This window comes from Malurus melanocephalus, unplaced genomic scaffold (genome assembly GCF_030028575.1).
Source record: "Malurus melanocephalus ecotype Western Australia unplaced genomic scaffold, MMel_1.1 scaffold_195, whole genome shotgun sequence".
Classification (NCBI taxonomy): domain Eukaryota; kingdom Metazoa; phylum Chordata; class Aves; order Passeriformes; family Maluridae; genus Malurus; species Malurus melanocephalus.
This window is the reverse complement of record NW_026623427.1, coordinates 1,257,950-1,283,090: the sequence shown is the minus strand read 5'-3', so window position 1 is coordinate 1,283,090 and position 25,141 is coordinate 1,257,950. Positions and strand designations below refer to the sequence as shown.

At 38.1% G+C, this 25,141-nt stretch overlaps 1 protein-coding gene across 1 annotated transcript; it reads right to left on the bottom strand.

Moving 5' to 3' along the window:
* Positions 1-25,083, bottom strand: GPR180 (G protein-coupled receptor 180). The gene is made up of 9 exons (XM_057373383.1): positions 24,861-25,083; positions 22,279-22,437; positions 19,170-19,364; positions 15,718-15,898; positions 15,462-15,511; positions 11,798-11,955; positions 5,421-5,612; positions 4,987-5,064; positions 1-3,300 (listed from the first exon to the last, which is right to left on the bottom strand). The coding sequence occupies exons 1-9, from the start codon at positions 24,988-24,990 to the stop codon at positions 3,142-3,144; spliced, it is 1,302 nt and encodes a 433-aa protein (XP_057229366.1). The 5' UTR covers positions 24,991-25,083; the 3' UTR covers positions 1-3,141.
* Between the last annotated feature and the right edge of the window lie 58 nt (positions 25,084-25,141).

Below are 25,141 nucleotides of genomic sequence, written 5' to 3'. Positions count from 1 at the left end.
TGCAAGCATTGAAACACACAGGCAATAGAATGAGCAGACACAGTAATCCCAACTTTATTTAAAACAGAACTGCATAATGCACAGAAACTCTCAGGGGAGATGTCATCCTCTGACCTCAATCCACCAGTGCTGCTCACCATGGGCAGCAGCAGCAGTGCTGCCTTCAGGGGGACTCTGCTTCAGCCTCTTGCACTGGTGAGGTGTCAGGGGGCTTGGAACTGCTGAAGCTCTCCCCAGAAACTCCCCAGGTGTGCAACAGCTTTCTGCAGACACAAACYCACACCTGGTACACACTATGGGGGCCCTGGGGGAGTGCTTGTGTCCACTGGTGTCACCTAACGCAATCCTGATGTAGGGTGCATCACCAGTTCTGCTGATGGATGCAAAAGCCCCAGTTTGAGACAGAAAACTATATATATATATATATTTTTTTTTTGGTGACAGCATGTTCTAGAAGTATGGTTTTCAAGTCAGGCTRCACTGACTGAAGACAACTGGAAGAAGGCTGGAAGCCATTTTTTCAAGATGAAGTTATGAAATCAAATTGATAGAATGGGTAATAGCGTGGATAAGCATGAAAAAAAGCAAGGTCTTATCAGCTGTCCTCACAGGAGATGTAAGTTAGAAAGAAGAGAGAGGCTTTTACATACTTGAACTGCTCTTCAGGCATGATCCAGAGGCAGTATGCTCCAACACAGAGTATAGGTTAAGTATGAAGCTTTGTCCATTAGTCATACTTGAAGACTCACCCCCTGAGATATCCTGCACCAAATTAACTGAATATTACTGCAGTCACAGTGCCGTACTGCTATGGTACACATTATTTAATAACACAAAACTGGTGAGCACTGRTTATCAAAGTCTGCTAAGTGACCTGGGCAGAAATACATGACCTTTGTACTTTCTCTTACCCTGAGAAAGTGATACTTAATTGCTACAGTTCCATTAACAGCAAAATTAAAATTTATTTTCAAGTAACTGGATCCAATGCTAAACTAAAAAACTACGTTACCTGTTGACTTAGGGGGCAAYGTGGGAAGGATGTAAAAGACAAGTTTATGTTTCATGCTTACACTAACAAACCATGACCTGTTGTAGAGTATATTTATAAAGTGAAAATAAGGTAAATGGTATTGTAAAAATGACCAAGTCAAGTCAGAAGAACTACAGGAAATACTTCTGGAGAATAAAACAAATGGAGTGCCTCTTCTGAAAGTCACAGAGGTTTTTCCTGCACAGATTAAAACTTCTATCATGACGGATCATAAACTGTAAAGCAGTACTTGTGTCTATCAGAAAATTCTATTTTATGTATGAATTTGAAGTCTTATACATGAGGACAGATAGAACTCTTTTGCTGCATTATTGGAGACTTATCAAAAACAGGATGCTTTTTTCTTGAGAAGATGAAAAGTACAGAGATAAGCAGGGAAATAAAGACTGAAGTTTTAACCAATAATATTTTTGTGTGGTTATCAGAGGAATGTAATAATTAATCTTTTAATCATTCTGAAGATTGTGTGAAATCATAATATCTCATCTTTTCCAGCCTCAACCTGCCATTCTTGATCTGAATTACAAACAATAAGAAAGGAGATGATTTAATGAGCAACTTTGTCATGTTGCCATTTTGCCTTAGTCAAAGGCAAATGTCTAGTTTTGCCTCTAAACTAAAATGGAACAGACTTATGTTTCAACTATGCTCACAACTGAGGCAAACATAAATGTAAAAGTTAGGGCTATTTTAAAGCTAGAACCAGCATCTTCACATTTTCACAGACGTAATGAAATAAACACTGTTAAGAGGAAGCAAACACTGATTTACTAGAAAATAAAATCCATTTWGTGAAGAAACATACATGTATGAAATTTAAACTAAGCTAAATCTAAAAAAGAAAAATTTCACTCACAATGGCAATAGGTATGTTCTTATTATGAAGGAAAAAATGTGAGCATGATTTAATCATACTCTATAAATAGGCACTTCAATAAAGTATATATTTACACTGGCTTTCTGAATGCTAGGGCATCACAAAGTAGAATGGCTTTATTACAATGGATGGAAGATGGCAACTACTTAGAACCCAGTGCCAACATGGATTATAACAAATCCAGTGAGTATTTTGTTTTTCAATTATTCATAGAAAATTTAATCCTGATTAAGTATCCTTGGGCAGGAATTCATGGGTAGTTGATGACTGAAACCAACATTTATTTGAAATGCTTCTGTTAATTTAATCTGTGTATATGGCTTAATTATGATTGAATCCTCAATGTAACAGAAATGAATTATATCAGGATTAAAATTCTAGTACCACATCACCCATTCCATTTTCTTTGCTTTTTTTTTCTCCTTTAAAAGATGCAAGGCTGCTGTTTTAATTACCTTTATGTTGCTACGTATTCTAAGCCTCAAAAACTGTTTAGACCTTGATTACTGGATGAAATTTTTTAGTTACATTTACTTTTTTTTTAAAAAAAAGGGCAGATATAAACCCTATTTACATTCCCATTAGAATTTTAACCAGTATGAACATTAGATGCAAAAAATGTAAAATGTTCTTTTACACCACTGATAAAGGAAAGTTTCTCGCAGTCAGTTGTGAACAATTCACATGTGTTTTCCAGAGGATTCTCCCTCTTTTGTTTCCCCGTCTCTTATACCATTATATAAAATGAATTTTCTCTAAAGCATGAAAATAAAAAAAACCCTTGTACTCATCGTTATGCATCACACCAATTTCACAACTGGCCTATTTCAAACTTGTTTAAGCACGCAGATGTTTTAAGAACTGTATTTTATAAGACCTTCAAATGTAGTAATGACACAAAGTAGGGCATTTTTGGTGTCCATGAACGGGAGAGAAAAGATTCATTGTACTCTTCCATGATGCAGCTCAGCACCACTTGTTAAACATAAACAATACCTATAAAACTATTCAAATTATAGATTTTTACACTCCACAATACTTTTAACATATTAATCTAGGAATCCTGTCAGACCAAAGGCCTGTGAAGTGCTCTGATATTATCACTCAGTTTTCCAGTGAAMCCAATGTATCATACACGCGTGACAAAAATACCTGCATACTTAAATCATTATTGCACATTTATTACATAATGTATTCTTTCCTAAACAYCTCAGAAGTGATGTCGATTTTTATGTCCAGAGGATACTGTTAGTGGCAATGTCACTGATGACAGTGAAGATACTTCCCAGTATAGACTATGGGATAGAAAAAGTCTGTAGAGGATAACCATGGAGATGCATTGACACAGGATAACACCTATGGTAATAATCTAGAGACAAGAAAAGAGAGAAAAAGAAATAGTAAGTGAAAAAAAAMCCTCCCACCAAATAATCTACAATAAATTTCTATCAGCACGAGTGCTTGAGGTTTAACTTTAAACCTTTTAATACTGCTGCAGTTACAAAAGATTTGAACATGCAATTTAAATCCAGGATTCAGACTCTCACACCTGGGTGTTTTTAAATCAGTAGATAGCCCTGGGCAAGTCACATAACCCTTCTGGCAGTCTCTGTTCTGGGGAATTTCAGGCTTGCAATTCACCACCCATGCAGTTTCACAAGCAGTGGTGATGTTTAGATATTCTATTCTTACAACAAACAGAGTGGGGGGGAGGGGGAGGGAAGAGAGCTTGGAAACAGTTTGCACTAGCACAATCATGGAGCCGAGGATAGTGATTTATCAATCTCACTTAACCAGACCTCTTTCAGTTCAAGTCTCTTCATCTGCAAAAGCAGTGTAAAGCTGTATTTATCTAATGCATAAAGATATAACTATTGTTTCTGAGAAAGCACAAGTCTTCAGTTTATGTACAGGCAGTCTGTTAAAATACATGTTTTTCTTAAATAAATATGGTATTTATTGACTACTCATTTCTTCATTGTATTGAAGTACATTTGAAGAAGCAAATTCARCTGAATTATCATAATGTAGGAATTGCAGCTGCATGGAATGGTTAAACGTGCTCAAATGCAAGAGCAGAGCAATTGTACTCTTCCTTCAGTAAGCTCAAAATCTCAAAATGCYGCAAAAATACTACTTTACCAATCCTACCTCTAGAGACTGTTCTCCTGCCWTGAGGGTGCTTTCATCAAGCAAAACAAAAAGTCTCTTCATTAGTAACTCTAGAGGAAACAATTTTTTTCTGCCTAGATTTCCTTTTTTTTTTTTGTAAATCAAACACAGTATTTAATTTATTATATATATATTTTATAGAACTTTTTTTTTCCCTTACATATCCTCTACATAAATAAAAGCTCAATTTCTGAATAGATTTGCATACAAATGCACAGATGGTTATAAGCATAAAGAAAAGAAGCAAACCCTGTCCTGGAATGAGGTAGTCAATCACTTGAGAACAGCAATGCACTTCATCTGAACATGGCAGGCTCCACACACAGTTTTCCACCTCCCAATATGTTTAAGTAATCAAGAAACCCAGTGAGTCCACCTTTGTTTTCAATTGTTTAGAGGTTACAAACCAAACAATATATTTGGACAGACTTCTTGATCTAAAGAATACAGTTCAGCTACAGGTTCCCTGACCTATTTCGCCACATAAAGCTTTTAAAGAATGAAGACTAAAAAGCAAACAACAAAAAAATTCCACTGATTTATCTTTCTATTCCCTTTGTTAAAAGAATCCCCAAGGTGTTTTTAATTAAAAGCAAACAAGCAAACAATAAAACAAAACACCCCCTCCACATTTTCCTTTGACTTAATCTCCTCCTCTCCCTCCCTTAACCTAGAAATGATTACCCTTAGATGATTTGAGCCCTGTATGCCTTTGTAAAATATGACTCACATTAGCATCAATGAGAGCTGTGTGACTAAGACTTTTCAAGTTGCTTTGGGGTCATAAGATTAACAGCCTAAGAGCATGAGTTTGCTAACAAACATTAAACATGAAGAACAACTACTATTCAAATTTCATCTCTTTTATCTTGCCTGTACATACCTTTTCTCTTTGATATTCTCTGAATATTATAGCAATGGTTGCAAGACATGGGTGGCACAAAAACCAGAGAATGCAGGCCTAAAAAAGAAGATGAGTTTAAGTTGTAAAACGACTACATGCCAGCTTAGAAGAAAGAGATGACAGTTACAGGAACTACATTTACATTTCTGTCTATTTTATGAACGCATTGTTTAATTTTCAATCAACATAACGAAAACCACACAATGAAAGGTGGGATTTCTGTTTTAAAAAGCTCTATACTCCTTGTCAAATTAAAATGACTGCTCAGAGTGTGATGACAGGGTGCAATGCAATCAAATCAGACACTTAACATTAACTTTCTTATGAAGGAGAAGAGGTAAGTGCTTCAGTCAACTGCATGCCACAATTACATTCACAGAAGAGGGGATCAGTTTGCTTGATGTAACCCATACTTTGGCAAAGGTGATATAGAACTCCCTTTTCAGCGTGCTTCTCTCCACTGTGACAATCTGGTACAGCCCAGCAGMCAGTGACAGAGCCAGGCAGACTCTGAGGCCAATGAGCAGCCCGCTCGCCAAGCCACGGTGTGAATGGTAGCTGTGGTGATTCGTATCTTCAAACTGCTCCCAGATTAACAAAAAGCTCTGAAAAAGAACAACAGCAAGTATATACAGTAAATCTCAATTAACCTTCCCATCATAGGTTATCTGGTAATGCTCCACTCTACTTGCTAGCCATTGCCTCATTAAGCAAAAAAACCCCACCAAACCCTAGTCTGAACTGCTTTTTGGCGTGACCTTTCACTCCAGCTGCAACTGGTAGGAACAGAATCTCCCTTCTTGGATTCTGTAACTTTTAGAAAGCTGGACAAGKAGAAGTTCTCTAATTTGGATAGAAGAAATATAGCACCTTAGAAAAAAATCTAAAATAATCACCTGAATACTCATCCTACTCTGCTGGAAGACCACTGAAATGATTTCACAGAGCTACAGGGAGGTGTCTCCTTTCACTTGTGATCCACAACCTGTAAAGCTTGTTTCAAAGGCAGGCGACTACGCCTTTTTCTTTCAAAATCCTAACAGGATTCACTTTTCTTTTCAAAGATGGGGAAGTAAGAGGGTGGTGCTGCTGCCCCTTTTATACAATAGCCTTAAGGCTCAAGCATTCACCCAGGTTGAACTTGGATCTCCCACAATTCCCTCCTTTGCCTAAAGGATATCCAATTCACATCTCCCACCTCCTTGGAGAGTGCTGCAACTGCCAGGCTATAGGGTGTTCTTGGGTGGGCCACTCTCCACCCCTTCTATTGAAGCTGTGCCATTGTGGAGAAAAGAATTCAACATCAGCTAGGTCAGAAACTGTGAGGGAGCCTGACTCTGCAAGCACCTGGCTCAGAAACCTCCTAGGGTCTAGGAAAGGGAGTGTCACAGGTTCCAGATGCCATTTCAACATCTGGCCTGACACTCTAGCCAACAGATAACTACACAAAGGATAGTAGTCCCCTCCTTAACTCCCAGCATTGTAACCATCTGCTGCAGAATCCAATTCCACAGGAGCACTCGGAGAAACAATATTGATATTCTCAAAGGARAAACACTAATAAGTACCTAGTTTCTGAACCTTAGTTGTGAAGAAGGCTGGCGCCAACAGCTGCATAAAAAATGTGTCATGCTGAAGAACACCTTTTCAAGACTTTGGGAATGCTAACATTATAAATTAGAATACACATAAAGTTTAGATTCTCACAGCATCACGTAGTAGCTGAATGGCATTTTAGAACTTAATATACACTGGAATCCAATCCACCTACTGCACCTATCTAAGTTGCACTGAGGCTTCAGGTGCCTAATAAAGCAGGTTTTCTGAAGAAAGGTAGGCAAATTTGATTTACAAGCGAAGTAGCTCTGAAGGCCTTCAGAAGCAGACATTGTATGGCTCAATTTACAAATATAAATTAGTCAGATTCCTCTCTGAACACACTCAAAGGCTTTCTCACTGCATAAAGACAAAAAGGTTACTAATACAAATTTTTTAAAAAACATGTGTAATCCACCTGTGCCTTCCAAAGGTGGGTGTCCTTGAATCTCATCAGTTGAGCATTAGCATAATTTTTGCTTAGGGTATCCTCAGAGTACTCTTGTGCTTTTCCCCTCCCTTACCTAGGGGGGACACAGCCCTGTCATTTCACAGCTGCTGTCATTTCAGTCAGTCCTCAATTACCTGGATGGAAAACAGGAGGATGGGAGAGGGACAGACGTAAAGTATGCGCCTCTTCAATATCACTGATTACTAGTAAACAATCTGACCAACGGGCTTAAAATGTTCTCACCACAAGGCTCAGAAACAGAGTAATTTCAAGCAAACGTCTTCAAAAGATCAARTTACTAGACTGAGAATTCTGTCAAGAAGTAAGGCTGAAGTAAGACTAAACTGCTGCTGAATCCCGGAGATACCGCACAGTGTTTAGTAACTTTGTGTCTACAGCACTAGTTTTGGCACGAAATTGATGAATTCCTATCACAGAAGTTATTTCAGTCCAGTTAGAACATGCTCAGACAACAAACAAGGGTTCTACCAGTTACAGAATCACTGTAGCCTTGTGAGCATTTTCCCTTTTGATATTTACATTTGTGAACAGCCAAAGTATTTAATCTCCTGGACTGTACATATTCTGCTTGAGAAAACAAAAGACCCCTGAATCTGTGTACAGAATYTTCCTGACTCAAGCAAGTGTATGGGGGGAAGCCATATAGGCTGATGGAGACAGAACTGTGATTCTGCTCTAAGAAGAAAACTTCCCTGSGATCTACCTTACCTTAAAAAACAGAGCTCATGAAGGTATAAATTTTCCTTAGTCTACACCACAAGTAACAGCAAAGAAGGAAGCCACTTTCATGAGAAGATGACAAAGAGCTGAAGTAAAGGAATCATGAGAACAAAGCCCAAAYCCTCATAGGATAATAGTGCCTGACAGCAGAGTGTGTTCTCAACTAGCCCTTTAAAGAATGTAAACAACACAACATCAGTTGATCAAAGGCTGTGTATGGTGACAGGAATATGAGATCACAGAAGTCCAGTTTCCTTCAGCTTCATTATTACAAAATGAGCAGAAGGCAGAGGCGTTAGAGGCAGAGATGGAACTATCAGTGCAACACAGTGTAAACCTGGACAAGGTGAATGTAACATTGCCCTTACTGTAAGCTGGGGCCGTTCTCATCTGGGAAAAGCAGGATCCTATAAAAGAGAAGTCTGTGCTATCGAGTGTTTCTAGGTAACAATGGATTAGGCAATGTGTTCTCAATGAAGAAGAACTTTCATAGACAAGCATGATGTTGACATTAAAATCTCTTTAGTTGTGAAATAAAAAAATAAGATTTAGTCGAGAAATCAAGGTCAAGAATCCTGAAGTTCCTTACCTTGACCACAGAAAGGCAAGTATCAGCTCACTTAGCTGCAATATCAAGAACTGAAAACCACCAGACATCACCTTGCTGAAGTAGAGAGAGACATCTTTTGTTGGCAGTGAGCAGAACTATGTTTGAGCTCTGAGAAGAAATAAGGAGGGACAATACTWATTGTTATCCACAAGAACAACTGTGCGTAGGCTGCAGACAAAAGAACTGGAGAGGTAGCTAAAGAGCTGACTCACACTAGCCATGTCCAATGTTCAAGTCACAACTGCTYCTTCTTAAGGTGAAACACAATGACCATCTCCATGTTTACATAATACTCTGTTCAAAATGCCTTTACCTGCACATAATCCTGACCTATCCTGGTTCACAGTGAACACTAACCACTGTCCGGTATTGGCCTTCCTCTTCAATACTAGAGGAATGATGGCCATGGATATCATCTGGATGTTCCAGATATACAAGCTGAACCTCCAAATCCATAGAAGAACCAGACACTCTATGTCATGAGGAAACGATTGTGGCAGAACTCCTCCTTCCCTTCACTAYGCCAACACTGACTTTATGACAAGCCAAGATAACATATCAATCTCCAACAAAGACAGGTTCTCATGGGACAGATCACCCCTGAGAAACAAGGGGAAGGGGGAAGCAAAAGGGAAATTAGAAGTAGCAGAAAGGCAAACTTGCTGTTTCTATCTRTATCTACTACTCAGGTATCTGATGTCACTCAATGCCAGTACTGCAAAAAATAGTTTAGATCTAAGGTCAGAGGTAGAGYTCATTCTGTGCACACCTAAGAACCYCTGTGTAGGGTGATGCCTAATGCAGTAAGATTCTATGCCATTTTGATCAGATTCAGAGCAATCAGCTATCTTTCCAGAATCATTGCCTCCAGCCCTGAAAGCTGAAACTACTCAGGTCTATGTGACAGGAAGGGCCTGCCATCAATAAAATTCTGTACAAGGTTTGTGCCTTGGCAGCAGAAAGTGGAATTTTTAATGAATGCACAGCAGYCTGGGAATCTTTTGTTCTGTGGCTGAAATAAAGAACAAGTTAAGGCAGAGGCAGATGCCAAATGGCAGACTTGTCCCTCCTCTGAGATGTTACCTCTTTGCAGCTGAAAAGACCACAAGGAGGCTGTGCCCACCCAACAATGAAGGGCAACCCACAAACACAGCCTGGGAAATTGCTAGTGCTTCTGAAAGAACAAAAAGAAAAAATCCATAGCATCAGTATGAAGAGGAGAAAAACCTCTGAAAATTTGCTGAGCAATTTGAACTAGTAGTAGATAAACTCAAGCTAGGTTGCCAGTCAAAACTGCATTTAAGTTGAAGAATAACATGTTTTCTCAGGCTGTCCACTTTCTTGACTTCCCTGAAGATGAGATGAGGACACGTACAAGAGAATGTCAATAAAACTAACATGGTGCAATCTCTATCTGCTGCATTAGGGTAATGTACATGGTTTCCAACAGTATTTCCTTACAGCCTCCACAGTAAGTCCTCAGAACATCTCTGATTATGCACATAAAGTATGTCCAATCTCTGACAAAGGAGGAAGCTGGCTCTCCCCTTCCCAAGAATCTCTGGGAAAGATCAGAACAGGAAGAAGGTTATTCTAGGTTTTTAATCATTAAAAGTGCTCATTGATTGATTGCAGCAGATCAAACACCCATGTCAATCTAGACAGACCAGTGAACAACTGACTAATCTAGAGATGAACTCTTCAACTTACCACCTTTGATAGAGGTGATACAGTCTAAATCCTGTTTCCCTGAGCTCAACAGCTGTACTCTGTATCAAGGAGAACAAATCTGGCAGAAGGTGTATTTCACATGTACTGCACATGAGATGAAAAATACCCTATCCAGAAAGGCTGGGATACTCTTGGTGTAAGGAAACTTTTGCTGGAGATAGTAGACACTGATATGGGGGTGCAAAACCACCCAGGCAATGACATATTCCAATATCCATATTATGTTCCTACACAACTCCTGCTGAACCTGACATTCCCAATGGTACCAGGAGATGTGGTAGAGCTGTGCTTTACTGGTGAAAAGTAAGATAGACAACTTTGTGCTAATGCTCCAATGCTACTCCAAGAGCCAAAAGATGAGTAATGGACCAGTTTTGGGGCAAGCAGCACATGATGCCTGCCCCACTTTTACCGCAAGTAACAACCAAAAAAAGATCAAGCTGATTATACTGTCTTTTCTATGTATAGTAAAAGGAAACAACAACAAAAAAACTTTCCAGTCTAAAGTGGAAGAGTACCAACACACCCATACATATGCACAACTGCAGAGGCATGAATGAAAATAAATACTTTAGAAGTCTTCTTTACTACCAGCATGTAAAATTTCTGGTGCTAGATAGGTTCATTCCACCTTACTTTGACACCCCTCTTTAAATTTCAACAGTCCCATTGACCTAAATAGCCTTCGGTTTATATTCTTAATTAGCAAGAAATGTCAGCTCCTAGCTACTCTTTATGTTCTAGAAGTCCACTTGTTTAGTTTAGAAGCAGCACTAATTATAGATACCACCCAAATGGCACAAAAATCTTCAGTATAATCTCTTCCTCATTACTGTCTCCAGTTTCTCCCTGCTCTTCTCTTTCTCAATGGTTTTCAGATCCTCTTTTCTTTATGATGTGATTTAAAAAAATTTGTTTACAAAAGGCACCACCAGGGTTGAATGATTTCCATTACAATTTACTTTTAAGTTACTGGTTTACTTAACTTTCTAATTTATACTAATGGAAAATATTTGAATGAAATTATGTGTCAGAACATTTGTATATTTGCAAGACCAATCCTGCATATGAACCTTTCAASAATTCCCTTATATTGATTGAAAGGACCATTAGACATTCTGAGTGCTTCCAAAAGGAGGGCACTGATGATTTCCTTTTTTTCATGACAAAGACTTTGTCACAGCAGCTTTTCTTGTCTTTCCTCCCATGCTGCTGGTTGTCAACCCACATAATGTAGTTCACAATGCCTCAGTTGTACTGATTACAACTATTTATAGGACCACAAATCAGATCAATAAAATGATTGTGCAAAAAAATTTTTTAAAAACTTTTTTTTCAGTCTAGATTGTTTCACTAATCTGGTTCACAGTATAATGCTACAAACAATWGGAACCACGAGTCTGGAAAAGTGTGGGAACTTCTTAAATGGTTTCACTGCTAAACAAAAACATACTGTGGAGCTACACCTTAAATTGTTAAAGTACAGAGAAGGTGGTGTTACCTATTAGACATACTGGGTGTACATTATGCTGTGGGCTTTTTTCCAGTCTTGATACTCCCTCCCTTACAAAATTAAAATATTGAAATTCTTTGGTTCACAGTTCTGTCATACTTAATAGCAGCTGTATATTTCAGTATAAGAATGAATATGAAATACAAACCTGTGTAACAACAACTACCACAGCAATGCCAGTAGAAGTTGGACTGGAATCCCACTGAAGAGGTCTGCCATGAGATTTCTTCATTCTGCCTATTGTCCAACCCATACACAGACTCAGCAACAAATACAGCATTTGTATCTGTGAGACTATGTCACACACTATTGAARACAAATGAAAAATTAATCAAATTACAACAAAATTATTTGCTACAGAAAGAGAAATATTCTATATACCMACAAACACAGGATCAATGCTTATGTCTCTCTATCTCCTTTTAATTTTGATGAGTTAGATTAGCTGAGGTTGCTCTGCTACAAAACGTGGCTGTTTTGTGAAGTTTTCAGTGACCAAACAGATCACTATCAGATTTCCTCCAGATAAGCTGCAGATCTGCAAGAACATGGGCACAGCACCACAYATTTCCAAATCCCACTCTTGTGTCAGAGTAGTCTGGGCTCAGGAGTCCATCTGCTTAAGTAGACTTATAAATGCTAAAGAACTAAAATCATATGTATGTTAATCATAGAAAATACGAAACATGATGAAATGAACTCCTTTCTTCACTCTGAAGAGCTTTTTTTCAAATATCTGATAGTTACATTGTACTTTAAATTAACTGCACTTTGTCTTAAAGATGAAGTAGCTTGCAAAAGAAAGCACAAATATTTAGGAAAAAATCCACTCTGAGATACTYAAAGGGGAAAAGATAATGAATAACCCTAACATAAATTTCATTTAGAGCAACACCTTGCCTGTATTTAATTTTATTAACTGTAAAGCACCCTTGCCTCATTTTGCTATGTTCATTCCTCTTTGGGAACAATTAACACATACTCCAAAAAGTTACAGTCTTAATCAGTGGCTTTAATTTGTGTTTGAAGCTGCATCAGAATAAAGAAAACTTTAAGCTAGAATATATTAAAGCCTTCATTTCTTAGCCTTACAGCAGTACTAGCAACAGTAGAAAAACCTGAAGGTTTCTTTCTGGGTGATTGCAAGCTTTAGACCCAGTAAGTTTTTGACTTAACGAGCCATTTTAAAGTTGGTGTTGGGATCTGACTCATYGTACTGGCAAAGCAGAAACATAGATGAAAAACTGATTCTTCACTATGTAAATTGTAAATTTGGTTCAGAAACTAGAGATTGGGCACTACACACAACAATGTTTTCTTTTTCACTTCATTAACAWTTTAGTTCAATTAAATTTGTTCCTTATTTGTAATTTTCACTTACACTACCAGGCAATCACTATCACAATAGTATTTCTGTCACAAAAAAGCAAATCTCTACCTTAATACAACTGGACTGTATTAAAAAAGATAAATACTTCCACATTTACTAAAAATACTGGCACAGAAAATGCTGTACAGAAATTAATATGGATACAGAGCAAGTGTGTCAAAAGAAGATCAGCTATGGTATTTCCCTGATGCTCAGCAATATGAGCAAAATAGGGGTAAAAAACAGACTTCAAAATGTGATTCCTGGTATATGTTTGGTATTCTCAGGGTTTACATGCTTAAATGCTTCTTAGTATACTAAGACACCTTTGCTGTTTAAGATCTGTCAAGAGCTTTTAGTAAATACAAACTTGATCATTCTTTAATAAAATGGACCAGCGTTTATTTTGGACAAAAAAAAACCATGGAATTATTTTCCAGTGCTACCTATGGAGGGACAGGACTCACTAGAAAATGTATTGTTACATGAACCAAAAAGCATGCCAAACCAGTGTCACAAATCCAAACTAGAAAAATGACTGAACAAATCTGTGTGTTCTAGGGAGCATTTTATTTTCTGTGACTCCTTAAGATAACCTGCCTTATATAGACAGACATCATCTCTCAGTCATATSTGGGATATAGACACTGCTCTGCTTCAGTGTGGTAACAATTCAAGTGGATTACCAGATAAATTTGTGCAAGACAAAAATCTGCAACCAGTTTTAATCTCTGACATCTTGCTAGAAAGAAAAAAGGGTGAGAAAAATTTTAAAGATTACAATAATCCCACAATATTCCACAATATTCAGGGTCAGTATAAAGTCACATTGTCTGATTTCATCACAATTCATCTTTTTTGATGATACAACAGACATAATAATAGTTTTTTTTACTTTTTCCATTTCATTTTTACAAAAAGTTAAAAGAACTCTATTTGCAATGCTTCTGARTGCCAGCATTTTTTCTGTGATTTATGTGATTAGCTTAGGTGGTTAATTAGACTGTGGACCTTTATACATGGTAAAGACTAAATCATGCTAGGAAAAAAGTAACTGCTTGAGATAGCATCTGAACACGTTTTCAGAAAGATATTCTGGCCGCACTGCAATTAATGGAAATTTTAACAYTTATTTTTAACTCAGATTTCTGTTATGATATAGGAAAAATGGTAYCACCTTCCACCTTCAAACTATACTACTTGCCATTAGTCATTCTTCAGAATTGTAATTGCCACTGAAGCTTTCCACATTTCTATTCTGTTCTTTTGCTGTTTTGGAAACCACCAACTTTAGCGACAGTAAGAAAGGAAAACTTTTGTAGCTGAATTTAAGAAATTCAGCTACTGATTCAAAAGTAATATTAATTATAACCTTTGCTTTATCTAAATAAAAATGGGCTTTTGACTACAACACACACACACACACACACACAAATCTAACATGCAGCTATAATCTCTGAAGTTCTAGCTTGATAGTTAACACTAGGGAGGAGTTATGACTACATCCATATTCTCCATTTAATGTCATTTCATGAGATGAGAAGGAATGTTTAACAAACAGTTGCCGGAGAGGCTGCAGGGAGCTGCCAGCTCAAATGGTTAAAACAAGAAAGARGCAATTATCGTGGTGCCAAGTGCCATCAAGAGGCTGATAATTCCAACTGCAGCCTTCTAAATGAACTCTACAAAGGAAAATATTTCTCTATACAGGCTGTTACTCCCCAACACTATCACACTACCACAGTGCTACTTTCCTGGGGTGCTTCAAGCCAGACGAAAGTAAATGTACTGGCTTGGAAAGAAACCCCAATTCTTCAAACGTGAACTGCAGAAAAAAACTACCCAACAACAAACAGTGCTTAACCCTGAAGAATGGAACAAGAGTAAGTTAGGGCATTTTGGAAAGGGATGCCATAGGATTTAGTTCCAGGGAGAACTCAAAATACCTGTACAGAGTGGAGAAAAATGCTTTGGTAGCATCAAACATTCACATAAGTGTTTTTTGGATCATGCTAATCATAAAGTTTGTGCTGCAAAATATTTTTTCATTTAACAATTGTTAAATTTGTTAGTGAAATGACAAACTATAAAACAGGATTAAGTTTTCTAAAAAGCTAGCTTTCTAGATCAAACTCCCCCTTTTCAATGTATTGAAAGACTTACTCAGGTGATAAGCATGTCTTTAAGTATTTGTAGAAAGGAATCATGAGACAAAAAAATTATTTGAAAAATCCTAAGCAATATCACAATTGTATCACTTCAAATATAGTTACTGCAAATACCTAAAACAATTTTTTTCTGGAGGAGCAATTTTTAGTATTTTATATTAAAAACCCCATTATGTGATCCAAGATCATAGTACAGCCCAGTAACAGCATTCGCTAATGCATTATACAGATGCATGGGTAGAAGTACATAAGAATCAGGAGACAAGCATACTCACATTCTGCCAGGCTTCCCATAAAAGGAGCTCCTATCCCATCTCTAGAATAACTGAAAAAAGAATAAAAAGATTGTATTTTAAAGTGGGTGTGTCTTACATGGGTGTTCTCTCTTATAAGTACATTTAGGCAATGATGAGTTCAAAGGTCAGTCCTATGTTTTCCCACAATCCATCCCAGACAAAAAACATGTACTGATCTTTACAACACATTGTTCTTCAAGCCTAGAGACTGAAAGCAAAAAAGGACCAAAGGTACCTTGAGAAATGCAGGTAGTTGGCAAAAGCTGAACCAGCCTGCAACAGTAATGCAATTGTCAACACCTTTAATACACCATGCATAGGTCCACGCTTCCTAATKGTTTGCCATAGGGATTGCGCATATATGCATGCAGTTATGAAGTATGCAAGGACAAGCAGGAAAAAGAATTCATGTAATCCTGTGGAAAAAAAAAAGAAATACAGCTTAATTTTTACAAAGGAACATTGCTATTAGCAGCAAATAACTAAAACAAAACATGGGGTTTTAAAAATATAATCATTATKAAATACTTATCAACTGTTACTCAAAGGTGGTAGCACAGGATAAAATGTCTCAATTCCAGTCAATTTTATCCAAGAAAATCAGTGAATTTTTTCATAGAACTGATTATTTGATCTGACAAAGTATTTTTATTCAACAATATATTTTCTGAGCATAAAGAGGTTTGCAGCAATTACCAAACTAGTRTTAAATGGCACAGTTTCTTGATACACAGAAAACAATTGTAGCTCACTTGATCAATCAGAAAAATATCTACTAAAGGACTCATTTTTAGATCTTTTTTGTTTGTTTCATTTTGCAAAGGCGCAATCCGAGGTGAGAGAAACCCAGAAGAGACTTCTATTTGATCATTTTAACCACTGGGTGTCACTCTTCTTCCGTACAAAATAGCTCAAGAAGCACAGCTGATCAAGTAAAAAAACTTTTAGATAAAAAGTAGCATAGAAAACAGTAATTAGCTTTCGGCATGAAATTTTTTGCATTYGTCAAAAAAGAATTCCCCTTTTTTTTATTATCTATTAGAAGTCCTCTAATTTTCAGTCTGGCAGTAATCTGATAAAATGCTCCCCTTAAGGCACGGATCATGGAAATCTTTTCAGCCCATCATGAGCTCCCAAAGGGTCAAAGACAGTGAGCTATGAGCAAAAACAGGTGAACAAACATTTCTCATAGAAAACTTATGTTTTCTTTCTCCAACCTCCCTTGAAATCTAGTGGTGCCCATAAAATTGGATTCCAAATTTTTTCTTTTTCTCAAGCAGCAAAATAATCCTGGCAAAAGCTTCCAGCCAGAGAATGGGAAAGAGCAAGTATACAGAGTTCAGTATCTGAGTTCAAAAACATTAGAACTGGATGAGTTCTGAATAGTAGCTAGCATTGTAACTTCTATGACTGAAATGAAGCATTTTGGACATACATGCAGTAAAATGGGAGAAAAAGAGCATAAGGTAATAAAGACTTAAAAAATTCAGGCCACTGCTKCTTTTGTCAACCAATAAAAAAACATGATTTCTGAGTGACAGAAATACGTGGTTCAGATCAAATATTTCTGTTTTCTTTGTGCTTTAAAAGGCACCCACTGAAGTTGGCAAGGACTTTGTATGAAAACCCTTGGAAAACTCTTTAGGAAAATCAACTAGCTTTTAACAAACAATTAAACTAAGCATTTGTGATGGAAAGCTCCTTCCAACCAGAGTGTAGATTMTTGGGTTAGGAGAAAGCTGAACTAAAAACCAACTATAAAAAATACAGAAGTGTTATTTAACCTGCCTTTTCTAGGTTTTCTGACTTTCAAAGAACCTAGAGTTGACATAACAAAATAAAACATATATACCTTATTTGAAATACCTAACTTTAAAGCTCTTCAAAATGTTGTTTACCTGTTCAGCTGCCTTTAGAAGTCCTAGACAACATGTCTTTGTAGAAGATCCCTACCATATGAAATAAGATTAGTTGCCAGGGATTGGAAGTCAGGCCTCCTCATCTCTCAAGGGAAATATATTAATCCACAAGGTGACAGCCTCAAGTTCTTTCCTACGCTTTCCTTATTATTCATTTAATTTTTGAGATGTCCTGTGCCAGGCCACAGCCTAAAGTAACTCATGTGAAAGATGATTTAACTAAAACCTTTCGTAACTATGTAATTTTTAATTGCTTGCATGAAAGAAGCAAGAAATGAAGCTGGATCTTCTCTCTCATACCCTCATTCTATGTTTCTATGGAAAAAAAAATGGCAAAGATTTTTCCTAAAGATACAATTAAAAATTGAATTTAAAAAGAGATAGAATGAGAGAGAGATTAAATTCTCCTCAGCTCTTTGAAAGGAGACCAGTGCATGTAACTTCAGGATTCATGGCAATGATGGAGGTTTTAAGTATGAATCAACAGAGGTGTTCCTCTGCAACTCCGGAAGACACCGCATGTACAGCTCACATTGCTTCCTACTTGCTCAATCTAAATACATGCACCCAGCACCKTTACACACCTCCTYACTCTGCACTGTAAACTGTTCAGAGTTCTGCTTCCAAGTGTTCAGTCTTCCTACAAAATTAATATAGAGCTGAGATGCCTCTCTATGAGGTCTCTACACCACTTCAGTGGGCCATATGATGCCTTGTAGCGGCTTGGCCCCTTGATTTACCAATAACTCCTTTAGCTGTTACTCCTTTTTGAGAGAAAGTAAATTAACCTAGATTTCCCTTCTGAAGACCAAATTCACCAAACAAAAGTTGACAAATTTGTAGCATAAAGAGAGAAGTTAAGTTTGGTTTTGAGCCTTGAAATCCAGATTACTAGTGTGCTACTTCCTTGCAGATTGTGCTAAATGTTCCAGTGAATATTTTCTTCCTTTCTAAAAATGAGCTGCCTTTGTTCCCTCTATATCCTCTTGAGACCAAGAGTGAGCAGTTGAGCACTTGACTCCAAGCACAGCAATTAGGCTCATCCTGGCCATGTAGATTCCCTCTGTATAGGAAGGCAGACTAAGCCTATAGGGCCCTTCCCACATAACAAATCCAGGCGAGTGATGAGGCCTCCCAGAGCAGTGAGACTACTCACTGCAACAAAGAATACATTAAGCTGGATTGTCCCAAACATGCAATTTTATGTAGGCATTTCTTTTGCTGCTGTCTTGAGTTTCTCTTAGGATGTTTAAAGATTTAAAACTACATTCCTTACTTATAACAAAATCAGGACTGAAAAACCTAATCTGCAGCCTGTGACTAAGACACTTATAAAGATCTAAACATTGAACTGAAGTTTTATTGGCAAAATCTTTTATTGTGCTTGTGCACATGTTGCAAGGAATCAAGTTTCACACAGCTACGGAATTTCAATAATTTATTAAAATCAGATATTAAGTTCATATTCAAGTGGAAGATTACAATTTCAACATGTTAAGAATACCTATCAGCAAAGATTTTAACACTGACTTTCCTTGTGCATCTACATTTCTAGTTAGGCAAGTTTTGGAAAGTCAGTCTAGGGAAAGGAAAGGATTTTTCTGTGATGACAGAAAATGAAGTAATGTTTACTCTTTGTAAGAAAACATAATTTGAAATATAAGAGGCTCTGCTATCCATTCTCCATACTCTTCCAAGCACAGTAAATACTGATTTGAATAGTCAGATCCTTAACTTACAAATCTAATTTTAAGAAAAAAAATCTTACCAGATTCCCCTGCGCTAAAGTGATCTAATGGATTCCCTTCTGCATCTGGGTTTAGTAAGACCATTTCAAACTGAATATCCTCGGATTCAGAATAATTCTCCTCGCAGGTAAACTTGTCTACATAAAACACATACCATGTTTCCGGATAAGGAATCTGGGACACTGTCAGATTTTGCTCTGTGTGGTTCACAGTCACTTTGGAAGAAAACAAAGGAACARAAACAGGAGTAAATACTTGATTAGTTCGCCTTCAGAAAATATATCTTTGAATGAAGATAAAACTTAAATCCACAGCATCATATACAGGTTACAAACAATATACAGTAGAAAACAGACTTAGTTTTGAAAGCTATCCATAATGCCAGAGACCAGACCTCCAATTTCATTTTTTGTTTCAAGCAGGTGCAGGCAAGGGTGAGTGAAGACATGGCATCTCACCTCTCAGCTTTTAGCTCTGTTAGGAGGGCTCTCTCCTTCCACAAGCCAGAAAGTACAAACTGTGTCTCTTTTGCKTAGCACATTTCCATTCTCTAGTACAGTATTGACAGGATTAGCTACTCTGTACTACCCACCAGGAACTTCAGCAGCATGAAAAATACCTCTGTGAAATTTATTCTACTCTGTTTTTTAGAGCACCAAACAGAGCAGCTGCATGTGAGCTCAGTAAACAACAGCATGCATGCTTAAAGGTGCAGATCAGTATTATTGCACAGGACCTTCCCCAAACGGTAATATACTTAATTTCAATTGACGGTTAAGGGCCGAAACCACTGTGTAATCAAACTGCGCATTTCAAATCAGGTTACATTTAAAAACAACTACCTGAGATACTCATCCACTAACCATCTTACCCCTATTTTTGTCTAAAAACAACAGTTTACCAAGCACAGTCTCTCCAAACCAAACTCTTGATGCAAACAAAACCTGCGGCTCGCTGTGTTTGGCTGAAACTGCAATAATTATTTTAAGTATTGCTAGATTGAGTACTGAACTTGAGTGCTAACCAGCTCAACCATTTCCCTGTAGAAGAAATAACAATATCAGATTAATTCATCTTAATAGTTAAAGATGACAATGGCTAAGGATGAAGAAAAAGAAAAATTTAATAGAAAACCAACAGAACACCTTTTTTTTTTTTTTGCAAAAGGCCTTTCTAAATGAAAAAGCTGCAAACATGCAACACATTTTCCCTAAATATTTTGTAGATAAAATTTAGAACTAATTTATAACTTGAAGCATACCTGTGAAACTTTCACGTAACTCAAATAAATTTGTTTTAAGTACAAGGACTTATTTTCTGTTCTCTTAAGGTAAGAAGTGAACAACACTAATATCCAGGAAGAACTGTACTATATCTGTCTTTGAAGCAATTGTCATGAGGTATGGATTTGGATGACACGCAAACCAGTATGAGTCCAAATGAAAGGCAAACTGGCTGACAGGAGTGGCTTTACTCCCCATGGCAACTCTCAGCTGAGTTCTGACACTGTGTAGATTGCACCAAGAGTAAGGATCACACAGAGTGTGTTTAATCAGTTTCCCATCAAATCTATAAACTGACATAGAGTGAGAAAAGTAACCAATTTTGCCCAAGACCAGCAAACAGATCAACTCACCCCGTGGTCACACAATTCCTAAACAGTGCAGAAAACAGTGAGCACACTGCTGGGGCAGTCAGGAACAACAGAACAACTGCTATTTATTTCAGCGGCACTTCTGTGCAGCTCTGATGAAGTGTAGAAATTACAACCCTAGAACTGACATCTGTGTAAGATTTTCATTATGACAAATATTACAGGAGATCCATCTGTTACTCTAGGGAATCTGACTGCACAAAGGAAATGTATTTAAAAGAGAAGCTGTAGTCACTTAGGATACATTTAAATGAAGCTTCTAAGATTAATTTCTTAAAGGAAAACTTTTGCTTTAAGTATCATTATGATCAACAAATGGTGCAACATTATTATTTCAGTCTGTCTTCTARTTACATAACTCAATGCTTCAGTGTTTTACTGTTCTTTCACATGTACATGAGTACCAAGTTAAGCTTTATCCTGATTAGCTCATCTTTGATATAGTATTAAAATTTTTCTAACATGTTGYAATTAAAATTTTTCTGACATGTTTGAAACATGCCATTTCCATGGAACTGGAGAACAGGAGCCTCCTTCAAGTAAGAAATGTTCCTTTGTAAACAAGAGACAAAAAGACAAGCTACATATTCTATGCTGCTATAACTTTCAGCTCAAACAAGAAAAACACTTGTATGTAAGATTCAGTGACAAATATCAAATTACAAAAGTAAAGGGTGAAATAAGCATTAAATTACAATAGAAGCAAGTTATAAAGTAAGGCAGCATGAGGCAGATTGATTTGATTACTATGAGGTAGTGAAAGAGAAAGTTTGCAGTACARAATTACCCTTCTACTTGGGCTGTACCCTTCCACCTTACAACCATTTGCTTCAGAAGTTTAGAGGTAACTGCAGTAGCTTCCACGAGTTTGCCTCCAACTTTTCTATTCCACTGCAATAAAAGTCACAATTCAAACTGTACATTTGACTGTCCCAAACATTCAGATTCTTTAGTTCTTCAGTTTCATAGTACAATGGTATTCTTTGCAAATTCTCTCACAAACCCAAGATAATATAGTTTATGGAAACTATGAGAAAAAAAAAAAAAAAAAAAAAAAAAAAAAAAAAAAAAAAAAAAAAAGAAAGACATTTACTCCAAACAGAGTGTAAGAAATTCTCTGTACTGAATTACTAAATGAAAACTTCAGCCAGGTACACCATTTCTGAGTTGTGAACATGTGAGAGTGTGAACCAGAACTGGTCCTAAAGTTTTTCTATTGGCATTGAACCCCATTATTTGTTATGGATTTCATTTGCCAGCAGTATACTAAATCATAACTCGCAAACAAAGTCTTCTGAAGTGATACAGAGAAAGAAATTTTATTTCTTGGTAGTATTTTTAAATTGCAGAAGGCCAAAGTCCTAGTTGATGCAAAGTCCAAATTCACTGAACGGAATATTCTAAACACACAGATAACAGAGTTCTCAATACACCAGTAACTCAGTTTGTGAGAATGAAAAAAAGCAGTAACTCACTTGTCAGCTGAGCTTTAGAGAACTTCTCTGTACAGCTGTGATCTTGGATATTGTTCTCCAGCTTCTGCCATTCCTGTGCTTGAAAGAGGTGGAGTCTAGCTGCTTTTGCCACAGCTACTGCTATATTCTTGATTCTGACACACAGAACAGCATGATCACCTTGATATTTAAAAAATAAAATCAATTACTTTGTAATTATGTCACTTACAAGGAAAAAGATAGTGTGGTACAGATTTTTTTGTAAGTAGCTGCACTAGTTTCACATAATTCTTAAATTTTTACCACTACTTCCTAATGTATGTACTTATGGTCTTTCAGAAAAAAATTCTGTGTATATCTCATTAACAAACCACTGTATGCACAGTTCTCTATGATTGTACTTAAACAAACCGTCACCATAACCCAAGTGTCATTAACCTTCTCTATTACAAACAGCCTTCCCTCACCCCTTCACATTTTTTTTACAACAGACTTCCAGATAACTTGTTTTCCCTTCCTCTCTCCCACCCCAAATTTATGTTTTAAGTTAAAGACAGTGCCTCAATAGCTTCAATAACTAGTTCAAAATCTAGAATTTTATGACCTTTGTGGCATGCCTATGAGCATCATAGAGTAGCTCTTAAGTCTGATACCAAAATAACTTATGTAAATGGACTTTCATGCTATGGATGGATTAGAGCTAAAATGCTTCACTAGAGATGACAGATGTCAAATTGATGCAAAAAAAAATCAAACTTCAAAAGTGTTCTCTAACGTGTCAGTCTACTTGCAGAATCATAGAATGGCAGAATGGCCATTGGAAGGGACTTGAAAGACCACCTAGAGAAACTTTCCACTAGATTAGGTTGCTCAAAGCCGCATCCTGTCCTTAAACACTTCCAGGGATGGGACATCCACAAATTCTCTAGGCAACTTGTTCCARTGCCTCACCACCCTTACAGTAAATATATTTTTCCTAATATCTAATCTAAACCTTATCTGTTTCATTCTGAAACTATTCCCCTTTGTCCTGACACTATAGGCTGCATCTTGATATACAGAAATATTTTAGTAATTTTAGAACTAGATCATTTGACAAAAATTATCTTGTCTAAATAATTCCACAAKCCTCAAACTTGCTTTCATAATTTCTTTCATATATTGCCATAGACWTCTTTAATTTAAGGATATCCTAAATTAAAAGGTAGAATTCACTGGAGAAGAAAAATCAGTTGGTATTGAAAGAGCACAAACTCCATTCAAATTCAAATTCAATCTCAAATACGGTGATCTCCTGGGATCTGTAAAATGTTGTATGAACTACAGTTTAGCTAAGAATATTTTGTAATATTAACAGAAGGCTCAAAAAAAAGCTTCACTATGTCCCAAAATAGTTGTTGGTATYCATGCAGAAAGAGCATTTCTATGCAAATACACAGCATCAATTTATAGAACTATATCTGAACACCTACAACACTCATCTTGAATGTTAACAGTGTTTTCTCAGATTTAAACAGTGCACTTTTCCCCTTCTCATCTATTTAGAGYGCTTCTACAATTAACTTCTAGGACAGTGATAAYTAACTGCTTTCAAGTCACTTCATAAGCTATCTCCACCCTATCTATCACTTCTCATTCAGTGCTGGAAGGTCGCGCTCCAACTCTGTTTTGCTTGTGTCACGTTTTCCAGCACCCCATTAGATTTTGAAGCATTGCGCAGAACTGTTCTGCCATGAAGCTCAATAGGAAAGAAAACAGCCTAAGCTACTGAAATGCTGAGCATATAGGAAAAGCATGCTGACCAGCACAGCCTTGCTGTACATAGCACTTGTCATGGAGAAACACATCTCTTTCTGCAAAGCAAAACTTCTGAAGTAAGCACAGTGCTTTCCAACCTTCTGGAGGGGCCATTCCAACAGGATTCTGGACCACTGCTAGGGCTCTCTTTCAGCAGGTCAGCAGTCAGGAATTATTACTAAGTAATTACTGACTAATAGGCAGAAATTATTACTATGAAGGAGTTAATAATACAGGAAAGAAAAAGGAAAGCCATTGGGAATAACCAGGTGAGAATTTTACGTTTTGACGCGCGGTGTCACCAAGAGCACCCAGCGATGTGGCACAGCGACGCTAAGCATCGCTGCCATTTGGTGGAGGTCCAAGAGGGAAGGAGAGATGCGTGTCGCAGTGAAAACGCCTCTGCTCTCCCGGACACTGGGCCGGGAGTGTCCGCCCCGGGCTGCGGGACACCAAGGGAGGCACAGCGCTGCTCCCCTCGGACCCAACTCCGGCACCCCGCGCTTGGGCCGCCCCGCCGCGCACCGGCCGGCTCCTGCTGCTGCCCGGGACCCCCGGCCCCGCTCCGTGCTGCCCGGACAGCGGATCGGAGCTATTGCACGTCCCGGCGACGGAGAAAGGAGAAAAAGAGGGAAGGAGGGAGAGAAGTAGGAAAAGACGGAGAGCTGCGGGCTGACCCGTTCCCCGCCCCGCGGCCCCTCCGCCTGGCACCAGTCGCCCCGCGTCCYCTCACAGCCGCCCCTTCCCCAGCGGGCCCGTCTCAGGACGGCACAGCTCTCCTCGGATCCTGCCATCGGGGCACCCACCGTGGAACTGGAAGCGCGCCACRGGCCGCCACGGCTCCCGGCGGGCGGCGGCGCTGGCGAAGCCGCCCCGCAGAGTCTTGCCCAGGACGGGGCCCCAGCAGCTGAGCAGCCACAGCAGCCGCCACCGCATCCCCGGGACCCGCCGGACACCGGGATCGCCCTTCCCTCCTCCCGCGCTGCGCCCCGCCGGGTCACGTGACAGCCCCAGCCGGGCCGGGCACGGGCGGGAGGGCGCGRCAGCCAATGAGAGAGCGCGCCCGCCCTTGGGGGCGTCACCGAGA